The 26,879-nt window shown below is 58.3% G+C and overlaps 4 protein-coding genes across 26 annotated transcripts in view; 2 read left to right on the top strand and 2 right to left on the bottom strand.

The window, feature by feature from the left end:
- Positions 1-15: 15 nt before the first annotated feature.
- JMJD6 (jumonji domain containing 6, arginine demethylase and lysine hydroxylase) lies at positions 16-10,111 on the bottom strand. Of its 7 annotated transcripts, none has more exons than XR_011383330.2 (8): positions 9,730-10,037; positions 9,197-9,585; positions 6,450-6,736; positions 5,784-5,919; positions 5,270-5,363; positions 4,507-4,645; positions 3,858-3,985; positions 16-2,934 (listed from the first exon to the last, which is right to left on the bottom strand). XR_011383330.2 is itself a non-coding variant. In XM_051838327.3 (8 exons), exons 1-8 carry the CDS (start codon positions 9,856-9,858, stop codon positions 2,898-2,900), a joined length of 1,296 nt encoding a protein of 431 aa, XP_051694287.1. In that variant the 5' UTR covers positions 9,859-9,995; the 3' UTR covers positions 16-2,897. The 7 variants fall into 7 exon arrangements, 2 of the variants coding, with proteins under 2 accessions (XP_051694287.1, XP_051694289.1); XM_051838327.3 differs by having other exon boundaries at positions 5,270-5,358; positions 5,822-5,919; positions 9,730-9,995; XR_016224042.1 differs by having other exon boundaries at positions 1,562-2,934; positions 5,822-5,919; positions 9,730-9,994.
- Positions 10,112-10,198: 87 nt separating this feature from the next.
- Positions 10,199-14,159, top strand: METTL23 (methyltransferase 23, arginine). Of its 5 annotated transcripts, none has more exons than XM_008250889.5 (5): positions 10,199-10,506; positions 12,186-12,290; positions 13,329-13,566; positions 13,641-13,725; positions 13,837-14,159. In XM_008250889.5, exons 2-5 carry the CDS (start codon positions 12,207-12,209, stop codon positions 14,000-14,002), a joined length of 573 nt encoding a protein of 190 aa, XP_008249111.1. In that variant the 5' UTR covers positions 10,199-10,506; positions 12,186-12,206; the 3' UTR covers positions 14,003-14,159. The 5 variants fall into 5 exon arrangements, with proteins under 5 accessions (XP_008249111.1, XP_089174017.1, XP_051694298.1 ...); XM_089317891.1 differs by having other exon boundaries at positions 10,235-10,506; positions 13,503-13,566; XM_051838338.3 differs by lacking the exon at positions 12,186-12,290 and having other exon boundaries at positions 10,287-10,506.
- A 191-nt stretch (positions 14,160-14,350) lies between these two features.
- Positions 14,351-17,610, bottom strand: SRSF2 (serine and arginine rich splicing factor 2). Of its 5 annotated transcripts, XR_011383331.2 has the most exons (5): positions 16,970-17,601; positions 16,420-16,730; positions 16,047-16,150; positions 15,284-15,392; positions 14,351-14,779 (listed from the first exon to the last, which is right to left on the bottom strand). XR_011383331.2 is itself a non-coding variant. In XM_051838334.3 (3 exons), the coding sequence occupies exons 1-2, from the start codon at positions 17,329-17,331 to the stop codon at positions 16,427-16,429; spliced, it is 666 nt and encodes a 221-aa protein (XP_051694294.1). In that variant the 5' UTR covers positions 17,332-17,610; the 3' UTR covers positions 14,351-15,392; positions 16,420-16,426. The 5 variants fall into 5 exon arrangements, 1 of the variants encoding a protein (XP_051694294.1); XR_016224045.1 differs by having other exon boundaries at positions 15,284-16,150; XR_007916296.3 differs by having other exon boundaries at positions 14,351-15,392.
- A 273-nt stretch (positions 17,611-17,883) lies between these two features.
- Positions 17,884-26,879, top strand: part of MFSD11 (major facilitator superfamily domain containing 11) — a 32,063-nt gene continuing 23,067 nt past the window's right edge. For 4 of the 9 annotated variants that reach the window (XR_016224041.1, XM_089317884.1, XM_089317886.1 and 1 more), the window contains exons 1-7: positions 18,126-18,505; positions 18,818-18,873; positions 21,565-21,672; positions 22,232-22,311; positions 22,410-22,506; positions 25,121-25,179; positions 26,322-26,466. Coding sequence is in view for 6 of the 9 variants with exons in the window: in XM_089317884.1 (XP_089174010.1) it covers positions 18,410-18,505; positions 18,818-18,873; positions 21,565-21,672; positions 22,232-22,311; positions 22,410-22,506; positions 25,121-25,179; positions 26,322-26,466 (641 nt within the window). In the remaining 3 variants the exon portion in view is untranslated. Of the gene's footprint in view, positions 18,506-18,817; positions 18,874-21,484; positions 21,673-22,231; positions 22,312-22,409; positions 22,507-25,120; positions 25,180-26,321; positions 26,467-26,879 lie in introns of those variants that run through there. The other 5 variants (XM_089317883.1, XM_089317889.1, XM_002722922.6 and 2 more) reach the window with 5 other exon arrangements.

Here is a 26,879-nt window from a genome sequence, read left to right as displayed (position 1 = left end):
AGCAAAAAACACGACTCCAAATCAAGTTGCTTTATTTAAAATGATGAATAAGTTTCATCCACGTTAAAAATACCAAGCCCAGGGCAGACCCACGGGCGGCGAAGCCCACAGTGATGGGAGGCAGAGGCATGGGTGCTCAGGACAGCCCAGCTCTTCTGCAGCCTGTCACCGTGGGCACGGCGGCCAGGGCTACGTCCCAGCAGAGACCGGCACTGGGCGCCAGGATTCCAGTTCTCCCAAACAATGACACCCGGTGAGCCGCCGGCAGGGGGGCCGAGCTCACAACATCACATCAATGTAACACTTTTGACAAAAGCTGGGGGGGGGGGGCGGGGGAGGCAGTGTGCAGGGAGACACCAGATTCTACCTCGACCCCACCAACATCAGCACACACACCAGAACACCGTACTTGCCGAAATGCTACACACACTAGAACCCACGGCCGCCTTCCTACAGGCCTACTCCTAGACGGCACCCTTGCGCTCACTGCCACGCCCCGTCTGTCCCTACCCAGGCTGAGGAGCCCCCGTGGGTTTGCACCACACGTGCACCAGCTGCTCCTACGGCACGTCGGCCACCTCGGCCAAGCCGTGGGCTCATCAATAAGATAAGGCTGACTCACGCCGGCTGGCCCTGTGAACCACAGCACGTTCAACGACCATTCAACTCCAGGCCAGGGATCGGGGCTCTCAGTGCAACAAATGGAACCGAGGGCAGCGCCTGCTACGACACTTGTCCATGCTTCAATGACTAAGCAGGCAGCTGCAGGAACAGAGCCATGTGTGGTAACGCCCGTTTTCAGCGGCTCTCCCTTAAACGTCCCAGCACCAGTAACGACCCTGGGGCAGCTGCGTGCGGCTCTGGATTCTTGGGGCTGATGGGGAAACCTCACTCCCACAGTGCTGGGGACCCGGGTCCCGCACTCAGTCTGGCCCACCCCGCTCCTCCTCAGCAGTGGTCACCAGCCCCAGGTCTGTTCTGGGACCCAGCTCTTCAGTTGCAGGCTCGGCTGTCACTTGTGCACGCCTCACTTTCCTACTGTGACGCTACCCAAGGGGGTGGTTCGTGCCAGGTGGGAACGGGCGCTAACTGAACAGGTGGACACTTTGGTCACACTACTTCCTGCCCGGTGCCGGTACCTGGTCACTGCTCCAGTGTTTTTCTGTTGGTTTTCCCACCTGCTCCTTCTGCCGCCTGCTTGGCTGCCCGCACACACACACCCCCACCGCCAGGTGGGGGCTGTGGAATCCCTGGCCTGCCTACAACGAATAAAACACGATCCACGGTTACTGAGGGGGCGGCACAGCCAAGCAGCTGCATGGACGCTTCCGGGAGACGGAGCAGTCACAGAGGCCAGGCCCCCTGGAAACCACTCATCAGACAGGAGCCCAGAGCGCTGGAGCAGCAGGACTGGGCCGCCCATCTTTCTAGTCCAAGTTCTGCCCCTTGGCAACTTGGCCCACGGCGCCCCCTGGTGGCAAAGAGCCTTCGCTTTTTATTTCAAACTTAAATATATTACAGAAAAGCTGACTGGTTCGGAATTGAGGGGAAAAGGGTCAAATGCTGGGGAAAAGAAAAAAAGCTTTTTAAGGACGGCAAGAAAAGGCTTGTGAAAAGCAGAGGAGGAACACCATTCGGGTATCAGTACCGAGACAGTCCACATTCAGAGCTTGACTTAATTCAACCCAGGCACACCCGGGCCACCAGGGGCCAGAGGGAGCCGCTGCCCGGCCTGCTTCAAAGGCAGCGATCAGCAGGTGAGACAGGCAGGGAGCAGACACTCGGCCAGCAGCAGGTGCGGGAAACCGAACTAACAGGACCAGTCTCCCGGAGCAGAGCACACGCCCCAGGGTCAGGGACGATGACCAGTCTGCGATGACCCACCCGCCAGAGGTGCGAGCTCCCTTGGTCACACCTGTTTGTAGGTGGTGCTGAGAGGCAACAGAGCACGACGTCCCCGCCCCCCTCTGGCCACTGGCTGCTGGCCACCGTGAGCCGTTCCTTCCACTCCAACCCAGACTGCACGTGACAGGGTGTGACCTGGATGACCCCTTATTTTCACTTAAATTCAGCGGAATCTACGGACAGATTAAGGCAAGCGGGTGACTCGGGAGGGCAAGAGCTGGACAGCCCCCAGTGTCCACACCAGTGACCTGCGGAGATGGCTCCAGGGCCTGGCGGCAGCCTCTGCGTCCTGCTGGCCACTCACTAACGTCCGCAGGGAGAAACGGGCCCAGTCGTGGGGTCCCCTTCCTTACGGGCGCGTGCTGGGAGAGAACCTGGCTGTTCTGTGGTGGAACTCGCGGAATACCTCTCCAGCGTCTCCCCTGCCCTCCCAAACCACCACACAGCATCCCTGCAGCGCCACAGCGGCTGACGCGGGGCAAAGACGAGGGAGAGCGAGACGGGGCCGAGCACCGGGCCCTGGCGCTGGGCACGCGGCCAGGCACTGCCCCGTCTGCGGACGCCGGGCGACATCCAGGAAGGCGGCACGCGCTCACGGCCCTCCTCACACACGACTGGTTCCCTCGCAGGTCAGCCACTCACCGCTCGATGCGTCTGCTTGTGCACAGCCGGCGCCGCTCCCTAGCAACAGCAGTGAGCTGACAGACACAGTGAGACACAGTGAGACACGGAGCCCTCTGCTCTGGCTCAGCTCAGAACGAGCGCGCACAGAACCTTCTTAGCCAACGTCTTGTTCGCCGCAGGCTTCACGGAGCTGGCCGGGCTTTCAGCTTCTTGAACTCTACTCTCAGTTAACACAGCACTGACCGAAGACAGGAGCGAGGACCAGAAGGGGAGATCCAGAGTCCAGGAGGCAAAGGAGAAGGTGGGAGCGGAAGAGGCGAGAACCCAGCTGGGAGGCCGCCAACAGCCACCTCGGGGGGAGTCTGCGCTCAGGGGTGCGCCCGGCCTCCACAGGTGTCCCTAATCCTGCCAAGGAAAGCACAGCTCCCTGTTACGCGCACAGCGGCCGCAGCGCTGCCACAGCACCCGGGGCCCACGCTCAGGCCACGCGGAGCTTTTTCTGGGGCCTACAAAGCCACACGGCAAGTGCAGGGTCACACAGATCTGACAATGACAGCAGTAACCTGAGAAGGGAAATCTAAGTGTGGCTGTGGCCACGTGGCCGTTCCAGCCTGAAAAATTCTCCTGTGTACTCAGAGGGAGACACAGGGACGAGAGAGCAGCAGCAGCAGGTGCGCAGGGCCAGTGGGTCGCCTGTGGCAGGAGAGGACCTCAGGGCTCCCTCCCGTCCCAGCCCTCCCCTCTCGTCACGTCAGCTAGCACACGGGCGCGAGGAGCCTGGACACAGCGGACGTGGCCTCGCTTCCTCCGGGCCTGCCACACGCCCAGCAGGCAGACCGATGCAGTAAACAGGTTCTCCTCCTGAGGTCTGACTTTGGACTTATTTCAATCCAATCTGATTTCAGAAACCAGACTTGGACACGTCACCGACATTCTGTGAAACACCTGGGCTCTCTGCTGGGGCTCAGCTCGGCCTGAGCCCCCGAAGCAGTGCCGGGCAGCTGGGAGCAGCGGCAGCTTCCCCGGCAGGACACGGCCAGGACAACCAGAAGAGCACTGAGGGGAGGTGCGCACGGGAACCAAGTGTCCAGAGAGCTAAAATCACTCGTCTTTTATTAAATAGTATAAAGAGTTTCCTTGGCACCATTCATGGTCTTGTTTTATGCGTAAAACGAGCCACGTTACTTCGTCGGCAGCAGAGAGAGGCCTGCAGCAGACGCCGTGAGTGTCCGCATTGTCCTCCGGGAGCCCTGTGCTCCGGCTCCCGCCTGCCGTGCGCGCGCCCTGCAGCCGGCCGTGCGGTGCCGTGCGGTGCCGTGCGCGCTCACCTGGAGGAGCTGCGCTCCTTGCTCACGCAGTCGTCCTGGGAGGTGGTGTCCCCGTTGCCCACCGGGCCGCACGTCCTCCTCTTCTTCCTGCGATGCATCATGCCGTCGCCTTCAGACCCCGACTCACACTGGACACGGGGGACAAGCACAGGACTCAGCCGGCTGCAGCTCACCTCTGGCTGCCTGCCAGACCACTCGGGAGAGCCCCGCCTCGCTAACTGCGCAGACTCCGCTCGGCGCCAGGTGGAGCCGCTGTGCTCCCCGGAAGTGTCTGAAATCAGGGCCCAAGGATGCTCTACAGCGCACCATGGGAGCTCACAACCAGCACGGAGCTCGGTGTGCAACAGCATCTAACTCTTCCCGTCTGCGCAGTGAGAACAGGCGGATGGCAGGTGGTAAGGCCCAGGGAAGGCATCCGCTCAGGGCGGGGCCCTCTAACCTCACCTGGGCTGAGGCCACACCCATCCAAGCGTGAATCTTGACACAGTGGTGTGATCTTCACTAAGTCCCCCAGCACCCCTGAGACCCGCTACGCTCATTTTAGCGCTCCACGCGCACACAGAGCTGTAACCCGGATGAAGTCCGCCACTCGGGAGTGGCAGCACCCACAGTGCTTGGAGCAAAGTGAAAACACGCGCCCGGCCCTCACCTCCGAGTCCGACTCCGAGGAGCTGGAGCTGGACGAGCTGGATGAGTCGCTGGAGGAGTCGGAGGCCATGCCCGTGGACTCCTGGAGGTCAACCGAGTCGGCCAGCACCGCCAGCTCAGGGTGCTCCTGCTTCAGGATCCTGCGGGCAGGAGACGCCGCCTCAGTGCCGGGGGCCGCCACGCCCACGCTCGACTCATTGCAAGTGGAGATCTGTGTCTCACACCTACGCACCCCAGGCGTGTCCATTCAGAATGGAGACACGCAAACCCAGGCCTGACGAGAGCCTCACACGCTGCCCGTGTCTGACAGGAAAACTACACGCTAGCTACCGCGCTCCGCCGGCACCTGCCTGACGAGCCAGCCCTCCGGCCACGGCGGGGCGGGGCGGGGCCGCCAGAGCCAGCTCCTCCTCCTGAGCCGCTCTCGCTGGCTTTTAAGTGACCTTTCTTGTCCACAGTGCGGACTGAACGGCTAGCGTGGGGTCTGGTTAGAGTCTACTGCTAGGAGCAGAAAGGGCGAGGTTTGTTACGACGCAGGAGGGGTGATACAAGAGCCAGGGCCCCTCATTTGGAAGAGAAAAACCTTGCAGTCCTACGTCGGGTCGGCAGCCCTCCCCTCGGAGCCTGACAAAGACCTGCGGGACGACAGGGCCTCCGCAGTGACCAGCTGCGGCACACGGCGGCCTCCGCTGCCCGGGCCACCCCCTTGCTGGCCCTCTCAGCAGGGAGGCTGAGCGGTGAACAAGCCAGAAGCCCTCTCTTACCCCGAGAGCTGGTCCCTCCAGGTCAGGGTTGGGACACAGTGGCACGGGGTGGCTGGGGGTGGCTGGCACTGCCGCTGCCCGTGCTGTGTCTGTTCTGTGGATAAACAGAGGAGCTAAGTCTCCAGGGCAGTCACCTCGCTCACGAGAAAGGAAGGTCAGAGTTCAAACGGGTAAGGCTTCCGGGTAAGAAACGGAAATAACCGAAACAAAACCCAACCGAGTGGCTCCTTCACTAGCGCCAGCTTTTGAGAACAGAAAACAAAAAACCAAAACAAAACGAGAAGCCGTCCCGCTGGGAGCACGTTCGAGGGGCTGCGATGGACACGCAGGGCCTCGCCCTGCCGCCTGGCGGCTGGCACGCGCGCCGCGCCGGCCCTGGCCTCAGCCTCTCTGCTCCGCAGCCTGGCAGCCCCAGCTTTCTCCCAGGCCTCGGTAACGCCGAGCGAACTCTCTCCAGTTCAGCTCTGGGGCAGCAATCGAACAAAGCGGAAGTAAGAAGAAAAGCGTCTCTCACCTATACCATTTCCTCGATAACTTTGGTCTCCCTCTTACCGTCTTGTGCCACACGACGGGGAAGTTGGTGCTGCTGGCAAAATTCTGGGTGATGGCAATGGTGGTGTCGAGGTTGAGGACAACATGCCACCAGCCTCCTGCAACGCAGCGGAGAAACGGTTTAACGGTCTGAGCCTGCGGGGAACCACCGTGTGACACCAAGACGCGGGACGGGACACCCCGAGGCTGCCAATGCGCCGTGTGGCGCGAGCGGCTTTCCTGCGCAGCCCAGCCGTGACGCACGCGGCCCAGTGTGCACTTTCTGGCCTTTCACAGGAGCCTGCGCATCCAGGGCTCTGCCCTCGGTCTGGAAGGCAGGAGGTGGCGGTGTCCAGGACACCGAACTCAACAAACACACCTCACCGACCACAGTGCCAGCTGTTTAGGGATCTCCCGCCGCACTCCCCGCAGCCGGTGCCGCACCAGCAGCTAGGCACACGCAGGGACTGCGGCTCCACCGCGGGCAGAGGGCGAGCCTCACACGGTTACCGAGGGCCCGGCCCTGCCCACGCGCACTATCGGGTGGTATCGGTCAGCTCCCTCACAGGCAGCACACACACGCACTGCTGTGGGCTCGCTCTAGACACTTCTGCTACCCAGAATGCACCTCCTCCCAGCTCCTCTGTACCTGGCACAAAGACAGTCTCTCCCGGCTTCTGCAGGATCTCCAAGGGTTTGAACTCGGGCGGCCAGGTCGGAAGCTGTGTCCGGGGGTAGATGATGCTGAACCAGGTGATGGCCTCATCCTGCTGGTTGCCTCCTTCCTCTCGGGTCACCTTGATGAGCTCCCTGGGGGTGCTCGTGGGGAACAGGCACCAGCGCTTGTGGCCCTGAACCAAAGCGTTCCAGGCGCTGGTTCCCAGAGGGTCAATGTGGATCCCTGTTCCGGAACGCGGCGGCCCCATCACGAACCACCTGCAGAAACAGCGGGACGTAAGGGGGTAACTTCCCGTCCAGGCGCACAGCACAGGAGAGCAGTTTCTTTTTCTTGCTTTGTTTGTACATTACTCATTTTCACTTCACAGAACTGACACACAGAAACGGTAGGTTCACCTACTCGCTCGCACGACATCCCTGCTGGACCTTAACCAGGAAGGCTCCCCTCCCAGCACAGAGGACCCACTGCGCTGCACTCGCCTGGGAGTTTCAGAAACCCTGGCGCCCAGGTGGTCTGCATCGCCTGAGACCCTGAATGACGAGGCCAGCGCTCTAGCGCAGCGGGTTAACGCCCTGGCCTGAAGTGCAGCATCCCATATGGGCGCCGGTTCTAGTCCCGGCCGCTCCACTTCCCATCCAGCTCCCTACTGTGGCCTGGGAAGGCAGTGGAAGATGGCAAAGTCCTTGGCCCCTGCACCTGCGTGGGAGACCTGGAAGAAGCTCCTGGCTTTGGATCAGCTCAGCTCCAGCCGTTGTGGCCATCTGGGGAGTGAACCAGCGGGTGGAAGTCCTCTCTTTGTCTTTCTTTGTAACTGTCTTTCAAGTAACTAAAATAAATCTTAAAAAAAAAAAAAAAAAAAAAAAAAGACCCTAAATGAGCTCCGCGCGGCCCGGGGAGAACCACTTCACTATTCTGGAAAAGGGTCAGCCGGCGGCCAACACACGCTACCGCCACCAAGACGTTTTAGAGCAGGTTTGCTTCTTTTCATCGACTTGAAGGCAAAGCGAGCGTGAGGACGGAGAGAGCCGTCTTCCACCTGCTGGTTCAGTCCCCAGGTGCCTGCAACGGCCAGGGCTGGGCCTAGAACTCCACACTGGGTTCAGCTGGGCCTGGGACTGCACACCCGGGTCTCAGCTGGGCCTGGGACTCCACACCCGGGTCTCGGCTGGGCCTGGGACTGCACACCCGGGTCTCAGCTGGGCCTGGGACTCCACACTCAGGTCTCGGCTGGGCCAGGGCCGGGCCTGGGACTCCACACCTGGGTCTCGGCTGGGCCTGGGACTCCACACCAGGGTTCAGCTGGGCCTGGGACTGCACACCCGGGTCTCAGCTGGGCCTGGAACTCCACACCTGGGTCTCGGCTGGGCCAGGCTGGAGCCTGGGACTGCACACCCGGGTCTCAGCTAGGCCTGGAACTCCACACCTGGGTCTCAGCTGGGCCAGGGCCGGGCCTGGGACTCCACACCCGGGTCTCAGCTGGGCCAGGCTGGAGCCTGGGACTCCACACCCGGGTCTCAGCTGGGCCTGGAACTCCACACCTGGGTCTCAGCTGGGCCAGGGCCGGGCCTGGGACTCCACGCCCGGGTCTCAGCTGGGCCAGGGCCGGGCCTGGGACTGCACACCCGGGCTCAGCTGGGCCTGGGACTCCACACCCGGGTCTTGGCTGGGCCAGGGCTGGGCCTGGGACTCCACACCTGGGTCTCGGCTGGGCCTGGGACTCCACACCAGGGTTCAGCTGGGCCTGGGACTGCACACCCGGGTCTCAGCTGGGCCTGGAACTCCACACCTGGGTCTCGGCTGGGCCAGGCTGGAGCCTGGGACTGCACACCCGGGTCTCAGCTAGGCCTGGAACTCCACACCTGGGTCTCAGCTGGGCCAGGGCCGGGCCTGGGACTCCACACCCGGGTCTCAGCTGGGCCAGGCTGGAGCCTGGGACTCCACACCCGGGTCTCAGCTGGGCCTGGAACTCCACACCTGGGTCTCAGCTGGGCCAGGGCCGGGCCTGGGACTCCACGCCCGGGTCTCAGCTGGGCCAGGGCCGGGCCTGGGACTGCACACCCGGGCTCAGCTGGGCCTGGGACTCCACACCCGGGTCTTGGCTGGGCCAGGGCTGGGCCTGGGACTCCACACCTGGGTCTCGGCTGGGCCTGGGACTCCACACCAGGGTTCAGCTGGGCCTGGGACTGCACACCCGGGTCTCAGCTGGGCCTGGAACTCCACACCTGGGTCTCAGCTGGGCCTGGGACTGCACACCCGGGTCTTGGCTGGGCCAGGGCTGGGCCTGGGACTGCACACCCGGGTCTCAGCTGGGCCTGGGACTCCACACCCGGGTCTCAGCTGGGCCTGGGACTGCACACCCGGGTCTCGGCTGGGCCAGGCTGGAGCCTGGGACTGCACACCCGGGTCTCAGCTGGGCCTGGAACTCCACACCAGGGTTCAGCTGGGCCAGGGCAGGGCCTGGGACTCCACACCAGGGTCTCAGCTGAGCCAGGGCCGGGCCTGGGACTCCACACCAGGGTCTCAGCTGAGCCAGGGCCGGGCCTGGGACTCCACACCTGGGTCTTGGCTGGGCCTGGGACTCCACACCTGGGCCAGGGCCGGGCCTGGGACTGCACACCCGGGTCTCAGCTGGACCGTGGGCTGCCGTCTGGGAAGCGGAGCGGCAGCGCTCTGACCCACGCGGGGACTGACTGCCCCAGACCCCCGAGGCCCCTCACCTGTAGGGCGGCCTGCGCTTCTCGCCCGCGTACTGGAAGAGGTCGTCGGTGAAGAACTTGGGCACTCTGTAGTCCTCCAGCAGCTTCCTCCTCTTGGGGTGCTCCCCGTAGCTGCTGTCGAAGATGTAGAGCGGGCTGTCGTCGCGCGTGCTCTCCATGTACTCGATGTAGTACTTCATCTTCATCTTCACCGAGTAGCCGTCGTTGTCCTCGCCGCACTTGAACTTCTGGTTGCGGTACTTCCGCTTCAGGCGCTCCAGCGTCCACTTCTCCTGCGCCGACCAGCCCTCCTGGGCGTTCAGCAGCACCACGGGCTTGTACGGCCGCTCGTAGCGCTCCACGAACTCCTCCACGGACAGCTGCAGGGCGTCTGCGCGCTCCACGTTATCCTGGGGGGGGGGGGGGATCGGAGAGACCCGCCGGTCACGACGCGCCCCCCACGAGCACCCGCGGGGTCGGCCGAGGCGGCCGGGGCACGGGCCGCGCGCCTGCCCGGGCCTGCGCGACCCCTCGCCCGCCCCTCGCCCGCTCACCGCCACGGCCGCCGGGCTCAGCGGGAAGCTCTCGTAGTAGTTGTGCCGGGTCCAGTCCAGCGAGTCCTTGAGCTCCGGCCGCGCGCTCCGCTTGGCCTCGCGGATCCGCTTCTTGCTCTTGTGGTTCATCCTGCGGGGTCCGCGGCGGCCTCGCTCCCTGCCGCTGAGCGCGCCCCCTCCCAGCTCGGCCGGCGGCCGCCCCGAAACGCCCTTCGCCCCGGCCCAGCGCCTTTAAAGTCGCCTTCCAGAATATTCACTCCCCAGCCACCTCCCAAGCCTCGGGTTGGGCATGCGGCGGCCGTCCTCCCCGCCCCGCCGTCTCCCGCGGCCCGTCATTGGCCTCGGCGCCTCCGGGGTCCGCCCTCACACAGGCCGGGCCTCCGCCATGTTGGGAAGGTCCCGTCAGCCGCCGCCCGCCCCGCCCACTTCCGGCGCGCCGGCCACTTCCGGCCGCGCGCCGCCTCCCCGCGCCCGCTTCCGGCCGGGCCCTGGCGGCGCGTGTTTTGTGCGTGGCCCGGGGTTGGCTGAGCTCCGCACGCGCGCGCGCTGGGCGTCGTGGGAGCGTGCCTTGGCCCTTCCCGCTGCCGGGCGGTGCGGGCCGCGTGGACGGCCGGGGGTCCCCACGCGCGCAGCCTGGCGGCTCGGTGCCCGCCGCGGGCCGCGGGCCGCCCCGAGCGCACCGACGCCTGTCTGGGCTTAGGAGGACTTGCGGCCCGGGGCCAGCGCTTCCGGTTCTCGGGGGAGCGGGGCTCCGTGCTGGAGGTTCGCGTGCCGCAGGTGCGTGCGGGGCGCCTCCAGCCCGCCGGGTCGGGGAGCGGACTGCAGTGAGGACAGAGGTCTGGGTCCAGAGGCCCTTTGGCGGGTGAAGTCGAGGAATCGAGGGGACCCAGGCCCCGGGGACGGGCGCTCCCGGCCCGCGCGCGTTCCCTCTGCGTCGTAGCGGCCAGCGAGGGCGGTGTTGGCCGTCCCACGGCCCAGGCGGAGGCTAGGTGCCCTTCTGCTGTCTCCGGACGGCTGCGTCTGAACGCCCCCCTTGGGTTTCCCCCTGGGCTGGGGAGAAGACGGAGGCGCCCGCGCCCCGCGCAGCCCTGTCCCGTGGCCGGTGTCCGTCCCTTCCCGGCCAGGCGCGGCCCCTCTCCTGCCCTACAGCAGTGCCCAGTGCGTTTCAAGCGCTCACTTTTTGCGTGGATCGAATGATCCAGTCCGCCCGTCTGCGGCCGCTGTGGTCTCCTGAGCGCTGCTCCCCCTGGCCTGTGCCCGCACCTGCACTAAGTCGTTTGCCTTGAATCTTTATTTGAAAGAAAGGCAGAGAGGTCTTCTATCTGCTGGTTCACTCCCTAGATGGCCACAACGGCCAGAGCTGCGCCCATGGGAGCCAGGAGCTTCCTCCAGGTCCCCCACGTGGGTGCAGGGGCGTGGGCCATCTTCCGCTGCCTTCCCAGGCCATAGCAGAGAGCTGGATGGGAAGAGGGGCAGCTGGGGCCCGAACCGGCCCTGCAGGCTGCGGCCCCACCGGCTGCACAGCGCGAATTTCCCGGCTGTCTGGCCGGCGAGGAAACTTCAGCACCGTTAGGTTAGGCAACTCGGGGGAGTCTGAGCCAAGGCGGCACCCTCCACCCCTGCGCGGCCTGAGTCCGCTCCCCTCTGGGGTGAATTCCTGGGCCCACAGTTTCCCAGTGACGCCGCCGGTTCGGTTTGAGCTTAGAACCCTCCAGAACTTCTTGCTGTGACACTCCCGTGGCTGACGAGACCCCACGGTGCGCTTCCGGTAGCACGAGCCCGCCTGCACTTGCCAGGCCCGGCCTGAGGCGGCTGGCTGGCTTCAGTCAGTTCTGCCTGTGCCTGACTTCCTTGTCACCGTGTGGTTGTCCCTGCTCCCGCACACGTTATGCTGCACATCACTCTTTTTCTTTTTAAAAGTTACGTATTTATTTGAAAGGCAGTTACAGAAAGCAGAGAGAAAGGTCTTCATCCGCTGGCTCACTCCCGGGATGGCCACAACAGCCGGAGCTGCGCTGGTCCAAAGCCAGGAGCTTCCTCCAGGTCTCCCACGTGGGTGCAGGGCCCAAGTACTCGGCTCTTCCACTGCTTTCCCAGGCCGTTAGCGGAGCTCTATTGGAAGAGGAGCAGCCGGGACTTGAACCGGCGCCCATATGGATGCTGGCACTGCAGGCGGTGGCTTTAGCCACTACGCCACAGCACCGGCCCCATGTCACTCTTGGGTTCATAGCACGCGTGGGCTTGTTGCCTGTGTTCTCCAGTGACAGGCCCTGTACCTTAATCTGCAGTCTTGAGCGTGGGGCCTGGCACGGCTGCTGTTTCGTATCCCGCCGGTGCTGACCTGGAGCCGGGCTGTCATTTTTGTTAATGGAGGCCATTGTCCGAAAGCAGCTGCTGCGTATATTCGAGCTTCCAGCAGGTGAGTTACTTATGGCTTACAGAAACATTCTCTCCAGGTTCTGCACCCGCAGTATGGAATGTACGTTTGGCCCTGTGCTGTGGTCCTGGCCCAGTACCTCTGGTTTCACAGAAGATCCCTGCCGGGCAAGGCTGTCTTAGAGGTACAGAAGCCTCCATCATGCTCTCATTTTACACTTACTGCCTTATAAAAGCATACTTACAGAGAGAAGGAGAGACAGGTCAGCTGGCGTACTCCCGAGGTAGCCAAAATGGCCAGGGCTGGGCTGGGCCGTGTCTCCCGTGTGGGTACAGGTTCCACTGCTTCCCCAGGCACATTAGCAGGGAGCTGGCTTGGAAGTGGAGCAGCCGGGACTGCAAGCCGCCCCCAAGGGATGTGGGCGTTGCGGGAGTGAGGCGGTTTAACCCACTGTGCCACAATGACCAGCCCTTTCTGTTTCATAGAATCTGGTGGCTGGGCCAGCCTGAAAGGTCTGAGCTAACGTGCCAGCCCACAGGAGGCCCAGGAGCCTGAACCATCTACCGTTTAGCCCTTTGGTGTTCTCCCCTGAACCGCAGTCCACCAGCGGCAGCCTAAGCCGTGCCGACGGGCTTTCCATGCTATGAACTGGGTAGCTGGGGATGGGCCTGGTATAGCAGCAGATGCCACCCACACGCGGGACCCCAGCTCTGGCCCTTCCCTGGCATTTGGGGAGTGGAGTGGAGGTTTCGTCTAATCTCAACCTTCCACCTGTCATGGAACATTTCACTTCATATCTGCTTGCCCAAAATGGTCATAGGCAAACCTATGTCCTGCCCAAACCTGGGGCAGCAGGTTTGCCACTTGGGGGTGACGGTTTCAGGTACAGAACAATGAATAAACCTGATAACTGGGCTGGCTGTGGGGAGTGGGCTGAGCCTATGCCTGTGGTGCCAGCATCCCACTTGGGTGCCAGTTCTAGCCCCGCTGCTCCTCTGCCGATCCAGCTCTGCTGTGGCCTGGGAGTCTAATGGCTCCAATGCTTGAGCTCAGCTCTGGGCTTTGGATCCGCCCACCTCTGGCCTTTCTGGTCACTGGGGGAGTGAACCAGCAGTTGGAACTTCTTGTCGTGGTACATTTGTTTATAGGAAAGCACAACAATGTTTAGGAGGAAATCCCAAATTCCTTCCAGTTCAAAAAATTCCCAATGCTGTTCGACTAGATTGGAGCCGGTGTGAGCCTTCCAGGAATTGTGGCTGCAAAATGTGGCGCCAAAGTCACGCTGTCAGACAGCGCGGAGCTCCCGCACTGTCTGGAGATCTGTCGGCAGAGCTGCCGGATGAACCACCTGCCGCAGGTGCCCGTCCTGGGCCTGACGTGGGGCCATGTCTCTCAGGATCTCCTGGGCCTGCCGCCACAGGACATCGTTCTGGCATCTGATGTCTTCTTTGAACCAGAAGGTAAAGCTGCTCGGCGGTGCCCTTGGCCAGATGCATCGCAGGGGAAGGCTGCCCTAAAAAATCTCTCCCCTCAGACTTTGAAGACATCTTGACTACAGTGTACTTCCTGATGCAGAAGAACCCCAGAGTTCAGCTGTGGTCTACTTACCAGGTTAGGAGGTGAGCATTGGCAGTCCCGGCCTACTTAGGCTTTATTAGTACTCGGGCAACATCTAGTTTAAGGCCTAAGGTTGAACTATACCCAAGCTCTCTCAATTCCTTTTCCTCCAGCGCTGACTGGTCCCTGGAAGCTCTGCTCTACAAGTGGGAGATGAGATGCGCCCACGTCCCCCTGGGGTCTTTCGATGCTGACAAGGAGCACATCGCAGACTCCGCCCTCCCAGGAAGACACACAGTTGAAATGCTGGTCATCTCCCGTGCAGAGGGCCCAGGCTAGACCCACACAGCTGCTCAGGGGCAGAGCCAACGCTGACCAGCACCCCAGCAGCTGCAGTCAGATCAGGCCAAGTGCAGTGGGCTGAAACGGTCAAGTCTGCTGGCCTGAAATTGGGATGTGGCACAACAAGGGAAAAATAAACACCTTCTAAGATAAAGGACTGGACTGTGCTTGGCAGTAAGACGGGCATGGGTTAGGCTGAGGCGGGGACTGTCTCAAGAAAAAGCACTGCCGCACAGCAGTGGTTTCACGCACTCAGGCATCTTGCCTTCCACCCTCTGCAGTGACCTCAACTGCAGAGATCTGAGACGGACGGGAAAAAAGACCAAGACACATTCTGAGAAAAGCTAACACCAAGAAAACATTTTAATTGAACTACAGAAACAATGGTTATAGTACAGAATATTCATAAGCAAAAAGATACACCATGTTATAAGTACTTACAAAGTTACAAACCATGTTTCCTTAACATTTTCCATATTTTAAGTTCATACAAGACAATCCGGTTTACCATTTTTGGGGGGAGAGGGAGAAAAAAGGTGTATTTATCATCAGCTAGAGGTGCTCACTGTATGCTCCGTTATTTATATGCAAGGCCCGGGTGACTGGAAGTGCAGTTGTCAGGCATTAATAAACTGGACAGCCATTTGTTTCTGCACGACAAGGCATCTTTACACAGGAGCAATCGGGAGAAAACAGGAAACAGCCAAGCACTCTGCACTGCAACACGCCACCTTAACAGCTAACCAGCATTACTCAACTGCTACACAACTGCGCCTAGTGCACAAAAATACACAAGAGAAGAGATTAGAATTGTGTTTGGTCAACAATCCTTTCAAAAAAAAATCAAGTCTTTTCACCTGAAGTCTTTATACAAATTTGGGTTCTGATTACCATTTTTAGATCTGAAGGTAAATAACATATACAAATTTACACCAACTTTTGTAGTTTTTTTTTTTTTTTTAAATTTTAAGGAATGAAGGCAATGTTGAGTCAATCTCTTGACAGCTTTAGACTGTAATGGCTGCACATGTTTCCTTAAAAGTGAGGAGGCCACAAATTAGGTTACCAATCTGTTTAATTCCAAACAAAAAGTCAGCACTATATAAACAAAATGAAATTTTACCTCAAATATCCAATCCAATAATGAAATCTGAAGTCGTTCACCTTACTAAATTACAAGAAATTTGAATAACAGCAACAAAATGGCACATAAAATGAAGTTTGCCACCTGAGGCAGATTAAAACAAGTAAAAAGTTAGACAAATGTTACAAAATAACCTTTTCAATAGCCAGTTGGTTGTTCCAAGGATTCTTCAACGGACCAAACCGATGGACTGAGTATGTGGTCCTTTTCTCAAGTCCTCCATTAGGCTCCTCGCAGACACATCTAGGTTTGAAAAGAAACGAGTTCAGCTTACCTCCCATCACCAGGAGGGCCCAGTGCACATGGTTTCAGTTTCAGGCTTGTACTTACTAAGGCTCTGGTGAAACAAGGAGGTTACGGTAAGGTTCCACCCGGCCATGATCAGTTTTCTAAAGGCCCGATTAAGAAATTTTCAATGGCTACCACCAACTGTCAATTTATCTATTTTTTGGCTAAGTAAACAAAGTTTAAAAAAAAGGTGGTGGTGGTGGTGGTGGTGGGGAGTGATAAGGGGGGGAAAGGAGGGGGGAGGGAATGGGGGGCAGGGGCTGTATCCAAACAGAAACTTGAGGTCAGAGTATCAGACTATATTTTAAGATAAATGTTTCCAAATTAAGTATTTGGCAATTGAGATAAAATAATGCTTTTATCTGAGCTAGTTAGGGCCCTTTCCTCTTAAAAAATAGGACCAAACGATTTGAGAGTTAAAGACACACTATCCTTTCCCCACCCAGCGCGATACCTGTACTTTGTTTTGGGGTTCCAAAAGTTCATTGCTTCGCATTTCAACTCGTGTGCTACATCCATTAGAATAGGAAGTCCCAGTCAGTACAACAATAGTTGAACTGATTGTTTTTCTCTAAGAGGATAGTGCATCTTTAACATTTAAAGACAAACCTGCTCCAATACACGCCCACAGAAACTGGTCCCTGGAGGATCAGCCAAATCAGTTAAAATCTGCAATACTGGCCAATATTCTTTTATCAAACAGGAGACCGCAGCTTTAAAGGGGGAAAATGCAGACGTTGGATAAAAACAGCAAGAAATAGTCATTTTCATTAATAGGTCTCAAACAGTTTACGAAACAGCCATCATTATCTAAGCTTTCCACACATCCTCTCTGCAGACCCCTCTTCAGTATTACGCCCAAAGCCGAGTAACCTCGGAGCAGCTCTCCCGACGGGAGTCGCTTTCCACATCACCACGGCTCACAACACCACGCCAAGCCCCGTGCAGACCTAGGCGGTGCGCTCGGGCCCACAGACATTACCATTTTCTTAAGAGGACACGGCTCCTTCCTCCTCCGGAGACTTGGGGGGGCTCTTGGATCGCGACCTGGACTTGGACTCCCGCTTGGAGACGGGGGGAGGGCTCCTGGACCGGGACCGGGACCTGGACCGTGAGCGCGACCTGGACACCGACGAGGACTTGGACTTGGACCTTCGCGCCGATCTGGACTTGGACGTCGAGCGGCTGCGCGACCGCGTGCGGGACCGCGACTTGGAGCGGCTGTAGCGAGATCGGCTTCGGGACCGGGAGCGACTCCGACTCCGGGAGCGGCTGCGGCGGCGCCGCCTCGGGCTGCGGGGCGGGACGAGCAGCGCGGCGCGGTCACTCCAGGCGGCGCCCGCCCCGCCCGCCCGCCCGCCATTATCTCGCGCCCGCCACGGCGGCGCCATTTCCCTCCGCGCCCGGCGGGGCCCGGCGCCCGCCCCCAGCCCGGGGGGCGCGGAGGGCGGGGTCCCCGGCGGCCGCGCGCCCCACGTGCTCCGCCGGCCTTTGTGAGCCGGCCCGGCCTCCCGCCCGCCCGCCCCGCTCACCTGCGGCTCCGCCGGCCGTAGCCGCCGCCCCCGTACCTGCGGGGCGGCGGGCCGCGGCGGCTGTGGTGCGAGTCCGGCGGGCGGCCGTAGCGCGCCATCTGCACGCGGAGCTCGCGGCCGTCCAGCACCGCGCCGTCCATGGCGTCCATGGCGTCCTCGGCGTCGCGCTTGTCGTGGAAGCGCACGAAGGCGAAGCCGCGGGACTCCTTGGTGTAGCGGTCCCGCGGGATGTACACGTCGCCCACGCGCCCGTACTTCTCGAAGACGCGCCTCAGCGTGTCGGGCGAGGTGCGGTAGGTCAGGTTGTCCACCTTGAGCGAGGTCATGCCCTCCACATCGGGGGGCGGGCGGCCGTAGCTCATGGCTGGGAGGCGGCCGGAGGCCCCGCGAACTGGCGCCGAGACTCTAACGCCCTGGGCGGGCCCGCGCGCTGCGCCGACGCGGCGGCTTCCTCAGGTCCCGGCGGGCGACGCCGCGCCTCCCCGCTGGCGGCCGCCTCCCGCGTGGGAACGCGAAGCGAGTCTAGAGAGGAGGCCGAGAGGTAAAAGCCCGCGGCCGGGCGCACCTGAGCAGCGACTGAGCGGGCGGCCGGCCCCAGCGCCCGTTTATAGCTCGCCTCACAAAATGGCGCCCGCGCCACCCGGAAATGAATCCTCTGATTGGCTCGCCCCGCCCCGCCCCCTAACGACGTACGCCGCGCGCCCGCCCCTGCCGTGCGCGCCTGCGCAGAGCCCGGCGGGCGGGCCGAAAAGCGCGTTGTCACTGCGGGAGGGCGGGGGAGCGGAACTGGAGGGCAGTTGGAAAGCCCGCGAAACGCTCCTTCCGGTTCGGGCTGGCGGAAGAGGCGGGGCTATCAGGCTGGGCCCCGCCCTCCTCTCGTGCCAATACCCGAGGTCCACGCCGCTTTGCCGCTCGACCCTCAGCTGCGAGTCTGTCAGAGGGCTGCTTCTGTCCCCCTTTGCCTCGCTGTGTCCTCGGCCTCCGTCAGTCCCCACTAGGTCGTCTCCAGGACCCTCTCTCGCACTTCCCCACCACTCCCGACCGCGTCCCGCTTCCCAGCCCCCGCCTCCTCTCAGCAGGGCCGGGAGTGCTCGCAGTGCGCCTGCGCGTCGCGTGCCGCCGGGGACTACATTTCCCAGCGGGCCGAGCGGCGGCTGCGGTCAGCTGACGGAGCCGCGCGCCCGCGGTGAGTCAGGGCTGCGCTGGCCGGGCGGCGCTGGCCGCTGCAGCTGGCCCTCAGCCTGTGAGTCCCGGGCGCCTGGAGCCGCTGCGTCCTCGGAGCTTCTGCGGGGCTGGGCTCTCCGTCCTCGCATGGCGTCCTAGGCACGAGCTCACCGTGCCGGCGGGGGAACTTGGCTCCGGCCCGCAGCGCCGACCCGCGCGGAGTGGAAGCTGGCCGCCGGGCCCGCGCCGCCCCGGGGACAGCCGAGCGCAGCCAGGATGGCCCCGGAGTCTAAAAAGCTTTTCAACATCGTTATTCTGGGAGTGGCGTTCATGTTCATGTTCACCGCCTTTCAGACCTGCGGGAATGTGGCGGTGAGTCGGGCCGCGCCTCCCAGCCTCTCCGCGGTCAGGTGTGATCTCGGGGTGCTTGCTGTTCACGGGCGCTGCACACTCCCGCGTCCTCTTCGCGGCTGACTGGCTGCCTGCTTGTCCGCGCGCCGCCGCGCCGGGTGCTGGGGTGGAGAGAGTCGGAGCCGCGCGGCTCGCGCTGCGCCCCGCCGTCCGGCAGCCCCGGGCCTGCTCGGCGTCCGGGTGTGCGCTTAGCCTCCGAGTTCCCGGGACCCGGCTTCCCGAGGCGGGGCAGGCGGCGCGACGCTTTCCGCTGATGGCTTTGTCTCCCCACAGCAAACTGTCATCCGGAGTCTGAACCGCACCGACTTCCACGGCAGCGGCTACACCAGGTACCGTGCGCCGGCGCCCGGCTTAGCCTCACCGGGGGCGGCGGCCCGATCCCCCGCCCTCGCCAGCAGGGAGGCCCTGGTGCAGCCCCCGGGGTCACCTCCCTGTGGGGACAGGGGCTTGAGTCCCCGGGGTCACCTCCCTGTGGGGACAGGGGCTTGAGTCCCCGGGGTCGCCTCCCTGTGGGGACCTGGGTGCAGTCCCCGGGGTCGCCTCCCTGTGGGGACCTGGGTGCAGTCCCCGGGGTCGCCTCCCTGTGGGACCTGGGGTTCAGTCCCCGGGGTCGCCTCCCTGTGGGACCTGGGTTCAGTCCCCGGGGTCGCCTCCCTGTGGGACCTGGGGTTCAGTCCCCGGGGTCGCCTCCCTGTGGGGACAGGGGCTTGAGTCCCCGGGGTCGCCTCCCTGTGGGGACCTGGGTGCAGTCCCCGGGGTCGCCTCCCTGTGGGACCTGGGGTTCAGTCCCCGGGGTCGCCTCCCTGTGGGGACCTGGAGTTCAGTCCCCGGGGTCGCCTCCCTGTGGGACCTGGGGTTGAGTCCCCGGGGTCGCCTCCCTGTGGGGCCCTGGGCTTGGGAGGACGGAATGCAGTAGGGTGCTGGGCTTAGGCTTCCTGTGGGAGCCTGGCTGCTTCCTTAGCTTGGCCAGCTTATTTCCCTGAGCCCCCTGCTGCGAGCGCAGACGCCGAGTGCAGAGTGAGCCATTTAATGAGCGCCTGCGTTCCACCCGTCCTAAGGAACATCATGTTTTGTGGGATTCCGGAAACATTAGGTTTTCCCCTTTTTTTGTAATTTCATAAGCATTCATATGTGTGCATCGGGAGCTTTAAGGTATCTTCTCAATTTTATAGGTGGCAAAAACGGGTAAACCCTCGCAAGTTACTGGCTCCTTGTGCTCAGAGCTGGGAATGTAGTGTGTACAAACACAGGTTTCTCCTTAACAACGTTGTGTTTTATTGACAGCAATTGTGTCTTCCTGTGTGTATCTGCACACGCCCCTTGCACGCGCTTTGTGGAATTGCTGGATTGAGACGTGAACGGGTTCTGATTTCTCTGTAGTTAGCTATTTTTTTTTTATTTTTATTTTTTATTTATTTTTTTTTTTTGACAGGCAGAGTGGACAGTGAGAGAGAGAGACAGAGAGAAAGGTCTTCCTTTGCCGTTGGTTCACCCTCCAATGGCCGCCGCGGCTGGCGCACCGCACTGATCCGATGGCGGGAGCCAGGTGCTTCTCCTGGTCTCCCATGGGGTGCAGGGCCCAAGCACCTGGGCCATCCTCCACTGCACTCCCTGGCCACAGCAGAGAGCTGGCCTGGAAGAGGGGCAACCGGGACAGAATCCGGTGCCCTGACCGGGACTAGAACCCGGTGTGCCGGCGCCGCTAGGCGGAGGATTAGCCTAGTGAGCCGCGGCGCCGGCCTCTCTGTAGTTAGCTATTGGGTTGTGGCATTCCCTGCTCTGCAACTTTCTTTTTCCTAAGATTATTCATTTATTTGAAAAGCAGAGTTACAGGGAGGGAGGGAGACACAGACACACACTCAGAGATCCATCCGCTTTCCAAATGGTTCACTCTCCAAATGGTCACAACAGCCAGGGCGGGGCCAGGCCAAAGCCAGGAGCCTGGAACTGCATCCAGGTCTCCCAGGTGGGTGGCAGGGCCCAAGCATCTTCCACTGTTTTCTCAGGGGCGTTAGCAGGGAGCTGCGTGAGAAGTGGAGCAGCCGGGGCTCCCGCCAGCACTCACGTGGGGTGTGGTTGCAGGCTGTGGGTTAGCCCGCTGCACTGCAGTGCCGGCTCCTGCTGCTTTTCCTAATTCGGTCTTTATTGCTTCCTCTGAGTCTTGTATATGATACTTGATAATGAAGGCATGTTCATATCTATTCTTCTCATCCAACAATAGTAGTACCGCAACTTTTTGTAGTACTTTGTCTTCACATGTCCTGTAAAGAGCAGAGTTAAAAACACATTTGATATTGGAGAGAGTCATAAAACCCAAAGAACAATTTGAATGTGTAGGTAGTGGCTGGTAAATGAGTTCAGGATCCTTGAGATGGTTTTAGTTGCACCTTGTGTGAGATAACACTGGGGCTGTGTCAATAGCACAATGTTCAAATGAGACCATCTGGTTGAGGCCAGTCAGTTCCTGTTTAACAAGTTATAACTTCATGCTTGTTATTTATGGAAGGTCCTGCAGTCGCCAGAAGTTGTAGGCTAAGTTTGTAGCACAGTCAGGTTGACCTTGGCCTCCAGAGTCCCGTTGCCAGGGAGGGGATCCTGGCTTGTGTTCACCAGCCACCCAACTGGTCTGGGGCAAGTTACTTCCCCTCAATGTGTTTCAGTTTTCTTTTTTGGTAAAATGAGACAAATTACATTACCTTATTCCTGGAACTGCTAGGATTATGAGAGAAAATAAGAATAAAGTACTTGGCACAGTACCTGTTATATAATGGCTGCCATCGTAGTTTACTGGTACATTAATGCACAAACTGATGCAAAGAAATGGTGAAGGGGACTTTAGTGTTTCCTGTAAGTGAGGATTTTAATATGGTGTTATTTAATGATGCGATTATCAAAACAATTCAGGCCAAAGAATAGGAATGTTCCCTGTGAAATCTACAGATGCTGAGTTTTTGAAAGTGAGCGTTTGAGACACTGCTGAAGGTCTTGTTCTTTCCTTCCTCTGGGTGTCGCGTGGACAGCATGGCCATCATTTATGGAGTGTTCTCCGCCTCCAATCTGATCACGCCATCAGTGGTCGCTGTTGTAGGACCTCAACTCTCCATGTTTGTCAGTGGCTTATTTTACAGGTGAGTGGGACACTGCTTCACGGATCTCACTGGGCCCTTTCAGCATCTTCCAAGCGCATAATAGCTTCAGCAGGAACTTGCAGCTGTGGTTTAAGTAGGATCTGGGAGGAATTCGGGCATCTGGTCCTCTGCTTTTTGGTTGGGGATATTGTATCGTTTATGTGTCGTCTGTTTTTTTTTTTTTTTTAAGTACTGATAAGAATTGTACCCTCAGATCTCTCTCCATGTAAAAGGCTTCCCATGAAATAATCTTACTTTCTAGCCAGTTAACAGAGAATCCAGTGAAATAACTAAGCATTCCTCTGGGCTCCTGGGCTATGGTCCATTGTGTGCTAGGCTATCAGCAAAGGCTATTGGAATCCTGTACCATGTCCAATCTCACACATTTGAAATAGTAGGTAAAGAAATGAGTAGTTCACATTTGTCCCCTTCTTTCAAATCGGGAGAGGTCCCTTGTGGGTTGAATTTAAGAGAAGAGCCCAGAACCGATTCCTGGAAGGCGAGCGCGGCGCCGTCGCAGGTGTTGTGTGACTGTAATGCGTGGCCTGTTGCGTTTTAGCATGTACATTGCCGTTTTTATCCAGCCTTTCCCGTGGTCCTTCTACACGGCCTCCGTTTTCATTGGAATCGCAGCCGCTGGTGAGTGTTTGGCTTTTTATCGTGTTTTCCAGGGTCCAGGGGCAATAGTAAAGCTAAGAGAGTTCATTCCCTTGATGAGCTTTTGTTTTGAATTGTAGTACTCTGGACAGCACAAGGAAACTGCCTGACAATCAATTCAGATGAGCACACTATTGGGAGGAACAGTGGAATTTTCTGGGCGCTCTTGCAGTCCAGGTAATGACCCTTCGGAAACTCAGTCTTTCCTTGTGGGTGGGTATGTGTCACACTGTTTCTCAAGTCTGTTTTGTTGGAAATTCAGGTCTTCAGTGCTGCCTGAACTGGGTTCCCAGCTGAATGTGATACAGATTGAAAATCTTAGAGCGTTACTAGAAATGTGTGGGCCTGCGTCACGGAGACCTGTGACTAATTAGAAAATGGTGCTATCCTCCATGTTCAGCATCTGCTGTATTTGAGGGGCTGGGAGTCTTTGCTTCGTTTCACATAATCCTCTTCGCTTCACAAGAGGAGAAGCTATTCTTTGTGTTCACAGATGAGAAAACAGACTTAAAAATTAAATTAAGTAACTTGTAAGATTTATTTATTTGAAAGGCAGTTACGGAGAGAGAGAGAGAGAGAGAGAGAAGTATTCCATCTGCTGGTTCACTCCCCATATGGCCACAATGGCTGGAACTGCACTGATCTGAAGCCAGGAGCCAGGAGCGTCTGGGTCTCCCATGTGGGTACAGAGGCCCAAGCACTTGGGCCATCTTCTACTGCTTTCCCAGGCCACAGCAGAGAGCTGGATCGGAAGTGGAGCAGCCGGGACTCAAACTGGTGCCCATATGGGATGCCGGCACTGCAGGTAGCGGCTTCACCCGCTCTGCCACAGTGCTGGCCCCCAAGATTTATTTTTTTTTAAAGATTTATTTATTTATTTAAAGACAGAGTTAAAGAGAGATGTAGAGACAGGAAGAGATCTTCCATCTGTTGGTTCACTCCCCAGATAGCCACAATGGCCAGAGCTGTGCCGATCCGAAGCCAGGAGCTTCCTTCGGCTCTCTCACGCAGGTACAAGGGCCCAAGGACTTGGGCAGTGCTCTCCCAGGCCATAGCAGAGAGCGGGATCGGAAGTGGAGCAGCCGGGATTCAAACCAGCGCCCATATGGGATACCAGGGCTTTAACTCGCTGCGCCACAGCGCCAGCCCCAACAGTTTACTTTTAATATTTATTTATTTGAAATGTGGAGTGACAGAGAAAGATAGGTCCTCCATTCCTTGATTCATTTTCTCAAATGGCCACAACAGCCAGGTCTTTGCCAGGCCCAAGATGGGAGCCTGGAACTCCATCCAGACCTCCCACTTGAAGGGCGGGGCCAAAGTCCTCAGGCCATCTTCCACTGCTCTCTCAGGTGCTTCAGCAGGAAGCTGGGTTGTAAGTGGAGCAGCCAAGATTTGAACTGGTACTCTGATGTGGGCTGCTGTGTGCGTGATGGCGACGTAACCGACTGCGCCCCAAAACTGTCCCTGACTTTTCAATCTAAGCCCTCGTTGTCTTGACTCCCAGAGCCAGGTTCTTCCCGCTGAACTGTACTACCTGACAGCTGGTGCCTGAAACGCAAAAATCAAACTAACTGTACCAGTTCAGAGCAATGTAATGCAATTAGTATTTCCTGAGGAGAAAAAATCAGCAGTTGTTCTGCCTACGATTCTTGGATTTTAGGAATCTGTTCTCATGGGTCTCGCCAAACTTTTGACCTTGATAAGGCTTAACAAATGTAGATGTTTAGTTTTAAGGGATTGTGTGTGTGTGTATTTTTTAATTTTTTGTTTGTTTGAGGAATATAATGACACAGGGAGGAGCTCTTCCGTCCTGGGAGAGAGTGCATCGAGACGCGGGAGCGTGGGTGAGCGGCTCCTTCCCTTGGCTCAGTAGTGTCTGACTGGATGCAGATAATGAAGGCAGATTTTCCTTTCTTGAGTTCGTTAAAGGTTGGGATTTTACAAGCAGCATAAGCTTGTTTCCAAGAAGTCAGGTTCAGAGTTCCAGTGAATCCCATGTTTCACAGTGAGTCAAGTGCTGTCTGAAGCAGCTGAGTCAGGTTCCTGTCCCGTGAGAGGAGTCTTGATCCCTTCTGGGTTGGTTAGATCTTTCAGAAAGAGGTGGAGTTGACACCTCAGACATTGTGTGTCTCTGGGAGAGCGGGGCTTTGTGTCAGGGAATCTTGGCGCTGGTCTCGAGGACTCTCCCGCCTGAACTCCCATTTCTAGACATGACTCCTTGGGACACATGTCAGCGACCAGGCAAGCAAGGACTTGAGTGGCTTCAGTAGTCTGTGTATATCCTTTCTTATTTGCTCAAATGGAGGACTTTATTATGTTTTGAAAAAACGTGTTATATTTATGTTATGAAAGAAAAGAGCAGATGCATGGTGCCATGGCTGACACCATTTGGAACACCCATTTCCCTTATCGGAGCACCCAAGTTCAAGTTCTGGCTCACTTCCTATTCCAGCTTCTTGCTCATACACACCCTGTGAGGCAGCAGGTGATGGCTCAAGCATTTGGGTCCCTGCCAGCCATGTGAGAGCCCTGGATTGAGCTCCTGGCTGCTGGCTTTGGCCTGCTACAGCTCTGGCTGTGTGGGCATATAGAGAATGAACCACCAGATTCTCTGTCTCTCTACCTTTCAAATAAATAAAGGTTAAAAAAGAAAAAAAAAATACTGTAAGTGAAATGTACACTGGTAATTCCCTTTAAAAAGTTATTTTTTAAAAACAGTGGACATAACTGCTTACATTGTGTGTATGAACCAATTGATCAACACCCTTTCCTCTCCTTCTTCCTGCAGCTTATTCTTCGGAAATCTCTACATATATTTCGCCTGGCAAGGGAAAACTCACATATCAGGTTTGTTTCGCTCACTTTGCTTTATTCACATATGTCCAGAGCAAAATCGCAATTCCGCAGAAATCCCCAGTTTGCTCGTAAACGTTGTTCTACACAAGTTTGCTACCTCAAGTCCTCTCAGATTTAACTTTCAGAAAACTTTTTCCTTGGATTTTTAAAAATATCTGTCTCTATATTAAAGACTTATTTATATATTTGAAAGGCAGAGTTACAGAGAGGAGAGACATAGACATCTTCTGACCGCTGGTTCACTCCCCGGATGGCCACAATGGCCGGGGCTGGGCCAGGCTGGAGCCAGGAGCTAAGAAGATCCTCATCCGGGTCTTGCACATAGGTAGCAGGGGCCCAGCCACTGGGGCCACCTGCCCCTGCCGTTCCCAGGCCATCAGCAAGGAGCTGGATCGGAAGTGGAGCAGCTAGGACACAAATTGGTGCCCATGTCGGCTGCCAGCATCCCAGGTGGCAGCTTTAACCTGCTGTACCACAGTGCTATTTGAGAGGCAGAGTTACAGACAGAAAGAGGGAGAGACAGAGAGAAAGGTCTTTCATTCATTGATTTACTCCCCAAATAGCCACAGTGGCTGAAGCTGGGCTGATCTGAAGCCAGGAGCCAGGAGCTTCTTCTGAGTCTGCCACATGGGTGCAGGGGCCCAAGGACTTGGGCCATCTTCTACTGCTTTCCCAGGCCATTAGCAGAGAGCTGGATCGGAAGTGGAGCAGCCAGGACATGAATCAATGCCCATATGGGATGTCAGTGCCACAGGGGGACCCTTAGCCTACTGCACCATAGTGCCAGCCCCTGGATTATATTCTTAAGTTAGGATTACAGTTTGTCCCTGTGCTCCAGGTGGTGTCTCGGTCTGAGAGAAGGTTATGCTGTGCAGAAGTGTACCGGATGTCAGGGGACTCGAGCGCTCAGTGGTTTTGTCTTGTACACTGTTTCACTAGAAGAATGTGATTACATTCTGTGCGGTTTTTCTTTGGACAGAGGTGGAGTGTCCTGTTTACCCCTCTGCCCTCTGCTGTACTGACATTCAAGCGTTGTGGCGATGAGTTTTGGTGGGTGTAAGCCACGTGGACCTGATGCTGATTCTGGAATTGTCTGGTCTCTGCTGTCTGCTTCCTCCTCTCCTCCCCCTTAGAGAGTGACCGAAGAACAGTGTTTATCGCCCTGACGGTGATCAGCCTCGTGGGGGCGGTTCTCTTCTTTCTCATTCGGAAACCAGACCCAGAAAACATCCTCGGAGACGACGACTCTTCCGACGGCCAGGACCTGGAAGTCACTGAGTGAGGAGGAGGCAGACTTGCTTTTTATTTCATTTATTTTTTATTTATTATTTTTTTAAAGATTTTATTTATGTATTTGAGAGGTATAGACAGTGAAATGGAGAGACAGAGAGAGAGGTCTTTCTTCTGTTGGTTCACTCCCCAGATGGCTGCAGTGGCCGGAGCTGCGTCGATCAGGAGCCAGGAGCCAGGTGCTTCTTCCCAGTCTCCCACGTGGGTGCAGGGGTCCAAGCACTTGGGCATCTTCTACTGCTTTCCCAGGCCACAGCAGAGAGCTGGGTTGGAAGAGGGGCAGCCGGGACTAGAACCGGCGCCCATATGGGATGCCGGCACCGCAGGCGGAGGATGAACCTGCGCCATGGAGCTGGCCCCAGCTTTCTTTTTATTTCACAGTAGAGCACTGGCCTGTGCCG

The sequence above is a fragment of the Oryctolagus cuniculus genome, chromosome 17 (genome assembly GCF_051225735.1).
Source record: "Oryctolagus cuniculus isolate XC-2025 breed Fujian yellow rabbit chromosome 17, ASM5122573v1, whole genome shotgun sequence".
Taxonomy (NCBI): Eukaryota; Metazoa; Chordata; class Mammalia; order Lagomorpha; family Leporidae; genus Oryctolagus; species Oryctolagus cuniculus.
The sequence above is the reverse complement of the archived record's forward strand: the minus strand, read 5'-3'. Positions and strand labels throughout refer to the sequence as shown.

Bases quoted from the DNA above. Each gene is read 5' to 3' on its own strand.
- JMJD6 (XM_051838327.3), bottom strand. From the start codon at position 9,858: ATGAACCACAAGAGCAAGAAGCGGATCCGCGAGGCCAAGCGGAGCGCG. The intron at 6,737-9,196 runs GTGAGGGGCCTC...CTGTTTCTGCAG, and splicing joins AAGCGCAGGCCGCCCTACAG to GTGGTTCGTGATGGGGCCGC. The intron at 5,920-6,449 runs GTACAGAGGAGC...GCTGCGTTGCAG, and splicing joins AGAGACTGTCTTTGTGCCAG to GAGGCTGGTGGCATGTTGTC.
- METTL23 (XM_008250889.5), top strand. From the start codon at position 12,207: ATGTACGTTTGGCCCTGTGCTGTGGTCCTGGCCCAGTACCTCTGGTTT. The intron at 12,291-13,328 runs GTACAGAAGCCT...CTGTTCGACTAG, and splicing joins CGGGCAAGGCTGTCTTAGAG to ATTGGAGCCGGTGTGAGCCT. The intron at 13,567-13,640 runs GTAAAGCTGCTC...CTCTCCCCTCAG, and splicing joins TGTCTTCTTTGAACCAGAAG to ACTTTGAAGACATCTTGACT.
- SRSF2 (XM_051838334.3), bottom strand. From the start codon at position 17,331: ATGAGCTACGGCCGCCCGCCCCCCGATGTGGAGGGCATGACCTCGCTC. The intron at 16,731-16,969 runs GTGAGCGGGGCG...CCCGCCCCGCAG, and splicing joins TACGGCCGGCGGAGCCGCAG to CCCGAGGCGGCGCCGCCGCA.